The 8,414-nt window shown below is 31.6% G+C and overlaps 1 protein-coding gene across 1 annotated transcript in view; it reads left to right on the top strand.

The window, feature by feature from the left end:
- Positions 1–480: 480 nt before the first annotated feature.
- The window catches only part of LOC111617615 (N6-adenosine-methyltransferase non-catalytic subunit-like), a gene marked incomplete at its 5' end in the record, with an annotated part of 17,719 nt that continues 9,785 nt past the window's right edge, over positions 481–8,414 (top strand). The window contains 5 exons of the mRNA XM_023358888.1: positions 481–553; positions 630–698; positions 774–861; positions 952–1,042; positions 3,893–4,064. Coding sequence (XP_023214656.1) covers positions 481–553; positions 630–698; positions 774–861; positions 952–1,042; positions 3,893–4,064 — 493 coding nt within the window. The remainder of the gene's footprint in view (positions 554–629; positions 699–773; positions 862–951; positions 1,043–3,892; positions 4,065–8,414) is intronic.

Raw genomic sequence — 8,414 nt, 5'->3', positions numbered from 1 at the left:
GTTTGTTGTGTTTAAAATGAAATATATTCTGAGTAATAGCCACACATGCATGATCATTGTCTTAGAATATTGAACGACCATTTTTATAAATACAGTTTACAATCTGTGGATTTTGTAAGTGCTGCTAATAAGTGCTTATTAACTTAAACAACAGGATTTTATAGGTTTAAGTAAATTTATTTCTATGAATAATTATAGCCGATGATTGAATTATATACAAATGAAATAGGTTATATTTTTTTGATACAAGTGATATACAACAAACCATTTAAAGTATAAGTAACTAAGCAAATTATTCTGTTGTTTTCCCTCATTTAACTATAAAAATAAAATCAAATTTAATATATATTGCATTTTAAATATAATCATGCTTTTTTATTTAATAATTAAATGTAAATATAAAAATGGTTTAATTGTAGTTATATATATATAAGAATTTACATTGATTATGAAATCTTAAGCTTATTTAATTATTTTTAGTATTGGAAAAGAAGTTAACAGCGTTGATGTTAAAAATGTGAAGGCAAAAAAAGAAACAGAAGAGGATACTAAAGTATGAAATTGAATAATGATTTTTAAAATTATTATAATTTTACTTATGTAAATTATAATCAATTTTTTTTTTTAAGAATCCAACTGAAGAATGTTATGACATTGAAGAAGTTTCAACTTACACTGATTCCAGCACTTTCTTGAAGGCAACATTTTACAGATTTAAAATTAGATAAATTATTAGTTCAATAAATTATAAAACAAATTTAAATTTTCTGCAGGGTACTCAAAGTGCTAACCCTCATAATGATTATTGTCAACATTTTGTTGATACTGGTCAAAGACCTCAAAATTTCATCAGAGATGTTGGTAAGTTAATGTAACAGCAAACATGAATAGATTTTATATTATTATAAATATTATCAGAGTTCTAATTAATGAAAAAAAATATTGTTTTAGGTCTTGCAGACAGATTTGAAGAATATCCAAAATTAAAAGAACTTATTCGTCTGAAAGATGAACTAATTGCAAAAACAGCAACACCACCTATGTAAATTACTATTAAATTTATATTTCTTTTAAGTATTTTATGCTGAAACTAATTTCACTTTTGATGCCAAATGTCATATTTTTGGTTCTAGGTTTATTTGATTCTTCATATACAAATACAGAGGAATCTTTCAAAAAGAATGCTAGCATTTTAAATTATTGTAATTATGTTAATTATCTGAGAAGTATCCAATGTACACCAATCAATAGATTAACTGTTAGAATTTCTTCTCCCATCTGCATTAAAACATCTTGTAGTCTACTACCTCTAGGAAATGCCATAAATGAAAATGGTGACTCCACAATAGAGAAAGCATTTTATGTTTTTCTGTTCACAAAGTTAGAATCACTCATCATTGTGCAACATGAGTAATCTGCAGGAGCTGTAGAATTGTGACTGCTGTGGTAGAAATGACAACAGGTATGTTGTAGCAAGTTAGGAAGAATTTGAGTATCAGCTGGATGTGTGTCATGTTGCATGAGATGCAGTATGTTGAGAAATGGTAATGGGCAAACATATAACTCGGACAGTTTTTCGATGTTTTAATATACATTACATTCTCAGATAATAATTGACATATTAAAATAATTTAAAATGGTAGCATTCTTTTTAGAAGACCTTATATTTGTATTGCAATAAAATATTTGTCAACAAATAACAAAATAATAATCTAAACATATTGTTCTATTTATTATTATATCATTTGAATTAAATTAAAAGAGTTTTATTAAAACAAAGAAATAAAATCAAAACATTTTTATTGTATTGAAATTGAACCATCAAATAAATGACATATACTGTATATATTTTTGAAATATGTTCATATGAAATAATTTAAATACAGTAGAACCTTGAAAACTCGGCTCTCGATAACCCGGCACTCCGGATAACTCGGCCACACCCTGGCAGGGCAAAAAAATCCTTAGTTAATTAATTTTCATTATAGACAGCTTTATAAAAGTATAAAAGCTCTCATAAAGTATTTTTCTGAGGTCTGTCTTATCAGGTAAATTACTGTACACAGTGTATTCATTAATTTTCATTTTCATGTAGTAAAGGCTCTATGCCTTCATAAAGGACGTACTTTTCCTTTGTTTAAGGGTATTTGGGCAGTTTATTCTCTGTTATATTCTCAAGTAAACAATACATACAAGTACAGTACAGTATTTTCTGAGGAAACACTCGTACTTATTTTTTTTAACCCCATTCCCGATAACCCGGCATTTTCACAAACTCGGCCACCCTTCGGTCCACATTAGGCCGAGTTTTCGAGGTTCTACTGTATTATGACAAAAGTATGACAATTAATTTTTGATCATAACTGAATGTGTCAAAAAAATAAGTCATTCACTTAAATAATAATACAGTGTGTGATCAGTTAACAAACATAATTCATTCCAAGACTTTGTTTGTTAACCGATTATTGATTTACCATAGGTTTTTATGGGAATTTGATTAATTTGTTCCAGAGACTCCAAAAAATAAAAAATATATACATTTTTTACTACATTTATTTATATATAATAGTAAAAATACATATATATGAAGTCTTGCATTTTTATTAGTCATGTTTTTTCCATTTGTGGGGGTTAAAGAATCTGTCCAATATCAATTGCTTTTCTCATTTCTTCAGGATTTTTCGGAAGTAATTAATAGTATTGTAATTGTAGAGATCCTCAACCCCATTAACCTTATTCTGGTTTGGATGTCCCTTGGATGATTGTTGTTCTGACATCCTCCCACTTCAAAAGATCTTTAGTAGCAGATGTTGACATTGGTGCTCTTTCGTCTTCCTCTTTTTCAAAAGAAAACACATCTTGCTGAGTTTCTTGGTATTCTTCATTCAAGAGTTCTTGGAGTTCTTCTGTCATCAGATCAGTTTCAGGTTCCATTATGAACTCCAAACTGCTCTTTATTTCTCAGATGTGATTTTCATTACTCCTTCAGCAGCTTGAGACTTCTTGATATATCTTTCATAGCTAAGATTGTGCCTACTGTAGACCTGTTCGAGCAATACTGTCTAGCAACATCAGACATCTTGTGCCCATTTTCTTCCTTGGCCATTATCTCTTACTTGATTTCTACATCATTTTAAATTATTTTAATATGTCAAACTATTTTAATATGACACTCCTTTTTTTAGGCTCATAATATTATCAGTGTCTTTTTTAAATAAAAAGTTCAGAAAAGCACTTACAAAAATTCAGAGAACAGAAATCAACTAGCCCACAAAAAATTATTTAAATGCAAGGCCCAGATGAAATTCGAAATTTGATATTAATACATTAACGAATAATTTGATGGGACAGTTAAACTTTCACCTTTTGTAAATAAACCCTGAGGCAAAACTTAACAATTGCCCGTCCGACAGTCTTGCAAATACTATAAAATATTATTTGTCAGAAAGGTAAACAAAAAGCTGGAATTACAAGAGAGAGTTTCAAAATTCAGAGGAATATTATACTATCCGATCAGTATCTGGTTGAGCATCGATGTTGATGTCTCTCATGCTTTGAAAGGTTTCAAATTGTTACCTGAAGACGAGAAAATCAACTGGTATTCGTTATTTTCCGTTGCTTCTTTTTATGTTTGTTCAGTAAAGTGTTCGTTGTCCGATCATAAAAATCTTTTGCGAAAGTGTTCGTTATCTGATTTGTTCACTATCTGAACTGTTCATTAACCAATCACTCACTGTAAAAGTATAAATTAGGAACTTATGCTATTTTTGGATATGTTACAGCATATGACATTTGAGCATTAAAAAAATCTAAATCAATATGTACATAAATGTACAGAATGCATAAAAATAATGCAAATTTAATAATTCAAACATTTTTTATTACCTTTCAGGTATTTGAAGTGTGATTTAGAAACTTTTGATATGAGAGAATTAAATAGCAAATTTGATGTCATATTAGTAGAGCCTCCACTTGAAGAATATCAACGTACTTATGGTGTGACAAATATGAAATTTTGGACTTGGGATGAGGTATTGAATGAATTCATTAATAAATTCAATTTAGTTGCCATGTTCTGATTAGAGAATATTTATAAAATAGAAATTACCATAACAGTAAATGAAAAGAATAAATTTTTAGAATACTAAAGGCTATTCCCAATTGCTTTTGATGATCAACCTTGGCATTACATAATGCTTTCCATTTATTTTTGTAATTTATAATGATTTATTGTAAACAATATTAGCCTTATATATTTAAAAAAAATCTGCACACTATTGTATATTTTAACAATGGGTTTGGTTGTCCAAAGTTCTATATATGCAAAAATTAATATTCAGTGATACGAGTTCCAATAAAGCAGATTTTTTTTATTTTAAGAAATGAAGTTGTTTTTAATGCTTTATGTATTATTTGAAGTTATTTAATTTATATGCCAAAAAATTTAAATAAGAAAATTGCAAGTAAATAATACAAGTAAATCAGTAATTAACTTATGTGCTTTTTAAAACTGGACAGTTAACATTTAAAATGTTTCGTTCTGTAAGCATTAACAATAAACTTTGATGTCTTGTAGAACAATTGTAGTAATTGAGTTTATGCTTATGAATATTTAGTATTAGATAGAATATTGTTTCAGTGTGTTCAAACAATTAATATTAACAACAAGCAATTATTTATTGTGATATCATCACAATGCCAAGCTGCAATTTTTAATTATATTTTAAATTTATTTAATTTAAAATATAATTAAAACATTGATATTGCTGAGTGCCATTTTCTTCACAAAGTAAACTAACTCTCTCCTTCATGAATTTTATTAGAGTTTCATTTGAAATGTCACCAACATTGAACATGCATACTGAGTAAAATTTGTACTTTATGACTGACTCGTTCATAAAGTTGAACAAGTTAAACACATTACTAACATACTCTATATGTTCAAGCCTACTAGTGGCCAAGTGGTCTTCGTATCCTGAACACGGATGCATGACTGAACCGGGAGTTCGGTCATGCATTTGCTCTTCATTCGGACAGGCTGGTCAAGTGAATTTTTTCGATTTTTTTCTATGTCTGTAATGCCTAAATAGGGGCCAGTGTTCCTTAAAAAGACCTCCTGGAAGGCATCTCCCTAGGCAGATCACCTGAGTGTTGCATTGCCATAAACAAGCAAACAAACAACAACTCTATATGCTCTCCATCTCAAATTAGTAGTGTCTTGCCCCTGTACATCATACTTTTCCTATTAGCAATAGTCATTCCAGTAATCTATCTAATTCTTTTCAGGGAAAATTTTTTGAATTGAAATAACATGACTTCCAATTTGCACTGGAAGTTCATATATAGTTAATTGGGACCTCCTGCCCCTAATCCTTCCATATCTGGTCTCGGCTTTCATCTATCTAACTTTGTTCTCATGATTAGGAAGGACAGACAACAGTGGGAATTTATATGGCTACAAATTTTTCATATCACAGCTCAATGAATTTTGATTGGTGAAAAAATAACTTTGGATTGAATTTTGTGCTATTGAATTCTGAATTTTTTATATACATATATATATAACAGAAAAAGGGTGATGATTATGAAAAGTATTATGTATTTAAGGAAAATACTCATAGATTGACACATATGATTTTCAGTAATTGTCAGTAAAATATAAAAAGCTTTTTCTTGCATTACAAAAACACAGGATGCTATTATTGCTGCAATTAGAACTTTAGAATGAAGTTTTTCCTAACCAATAGATGAGGTGAGATGGACCAGTTCGGTTTCCACCCTGCTCCCCCAACATAATCCTTTTGAACTTTTTCTCATGGGGTTATGTAAAGGACCTAGTTTATCAAACACCTATTACAGATATTGAAACATTAAAAGGTTCATAATAAATGCAGTTGGGACTGTCATTCCAAGACTGTTATGTAATACCTGGAAAAAGAGTGACTATCAACATGATATCATGAGAATAAAGCATGATGCATATATTGAGATTTCTTAAAGATGAAAAAACTTTTTGAATTTACTCTAATTAGTGCAAACCATTTGGCTGTATTTATTTTCCCCAAATAAATATAGATTTCTGTAATCTGTCAGTTCTTTTTCAAACATCCTGTCTGTATATCATGATAATAACATATTTTAGAATGTTACAACGTTAAACAAACATCGCTAAACTCGATATATAACATAACTACACACCAACGATATGCCGAAAATCTATCGGGCTAGTATTAGGCTAATTACTAAATGAATTATGTAATCAATTTGGCACTAGAGGTAGGCGTTAGGCGCCATCTCTTATTAATATTTATAAATAAATTAATTAATTTTAAATAATTTAGAACCACTGGGAGAAAAAATCGGCCCGGAGCGGGACTCGAACCCACAACTCCTGCTTACCGTGCAGATGCGTTGCCAGTTACGCTATCCGGACCTCCAGTCCGATCTCCTCTTCCAGCGTATATAAGCTAACTATATAACCATCGACGGTTATTGTGATGGCCGGTTGAGTGCCTTGGTGGACGTGGGCACTGAATGTGTCCCCAGCCGGCATTGTAATAACCGTCGATGGTTATATAGTTAGCTTATATACGCTGGAAGAGGAGATCGGACTGGAGGTCCGGATTGCGTAACTGGCAACGCATCTGCACGGTAAGCAGGAGTTGTGGGTTCGAGTCCCGCTCCGGGCCGATTTTTTCTCCCAGCGGTTCTAAATTATTTAAAATTAATTAATTTATTTATAAATATTAATAAGAGATGGCGCCTAACGCCTACCTCTAGTGCCAAATTGATTACGTAATTCATTTAGTAATTAGCCTAATACTAGCCCGATAGATTTTCGGCATATCGTTGGTGTTTAGTTATGTTATATATCGGGTTTAGCGATGTTTGTAATAAGAGAAAGGAATTAAAAATGTAATAAAAAGCAGATGCAAAAGATTTTGTTTTCAAGGTACAAGGTTGCTAGCATGAATGTGTGCAATTTTTCAAATTCTTTTTATGCTAGTGGCAACAACACTGCTGCAGCAGTAACAAGTGATCGTTGTAAATGATCATCTGAAACATTATTATTGACTTGTAAGCACTTTGGCTCAATTCTTAATTTGTATTCAGACAAAAAAATGACTTCTGCCTAGTTTAGAAACTAATTCATTCTGGAAAGGGAAGGAGTCAGTCACTGTTAACCCATTCATCAAAGGGTTAATTATTAAGTGCCTTTGTCATTCTTTAACATTCACATCCATGTAATTTCTTTCTTTCTTGAATGTGTCAGATATTATCAGGGCTGTGGAGTCGTGTAAAAATCTACCGACTCCAACTCTGACCAGGAGCGGACTTGTTACTGAAAGAGACCCGGAAATTCTGATGTCATCATGTGCCCTCAGAATAAAAGATTCAATAAATAGAGTTCTAATAAAGATAGAACGTAGAAACTTTTTATTCCAAAGTTATAAGACTCCTCTAAGTAATATGTGACCGTAGGGTCGGTGTCTCTGACACCCCGTCAGGATGTGACACCACCAAGTCTCGCAGGACTCGAAAATCGCAACTTTACGCCACGCAAGCGGTAGCGGGTGAAGGGTTGAATTCGGAGTAGAGGTGAGGACCCGGAATGGAGTGAACGGAGAAAAGAATGGAAGAAACTGCACTCAAAATTATTTTAAACATAAATAACCGTTTATTTATATGAAAGTGAAGTTAATTATATATCCAAGTTTAAGGTTACAAGTTAATATTGGCTAAATATAAGTTACATGAATTGCTAGTTACAATCATGTTCTAAATTAGTTTACGTGGAGAGAGAGAGCGTACAATAGTGCGTGGGCAGGATAAATACCTTATATTACTGTTGATCCATTAACAGCAAATAAAGTCCCACAGTTCGGAGTTAAATAGGTAAATTGATATTGTCCAGTTCAGTCGTTGAGGAGGAGGTGATGGGTTTCGACAGGAACAGTCTCTCAAAGACGAACTCGGCGTGGCACACACACACAATCAAATAATAACTTCCACGACCTTACTCATCGTGCCTGTCCCTTTTATACGAAGTCCTCTGTTCGAGCCTTTCCCTGATTTCGTCAGGGATGACGATCTCGTTGGACCAATAAGGTGATGGGTGACACAATCGTGACACAGAGATGAACTCATCTCAACAAGGAACCTAACTCATGGGAATCGAGGTTTAATCAGATTTTATGTTTCCCTTATCTCTTTTAATTTTCGTTAAAACTCATTCCGTCTTCATAGAGTTGCATCCCAAGTTTGATTAAAATTTTATTAAAAAAATTTAAAGTTTCTAACTCTAAATTTTTGACCCTCACAAATATATAAATATGTATTTGATAATTTTTACTTCTCCAGCTATTATATATAATAGAGGGAAAGTGTAGTGCTCGGTCAAAAAATGACCCCTC

This window comes from Centruroides sculpturatus, unplaced genomic scaffold (genome assembly GCF_000671375.1).
Source record: "Centruroides sculpturatus isolate CEXI.00-Female unplaced genomic scaffold, Cexi_2.0 scaffold2780, whole genome shotgun sequence".
Taxonomy (NCBI): Eukaryota; Metazoa; Arthropoda; class Arachnida; order Scorpiones; family Buthidae; genus Centruroides; species Centruroides sculpturatus.
The sequence above is the reverse complement of the archived record's forward strand: the minus strand, read 5'-3'. Positions and strand labels throughout refer to the sequence as shown.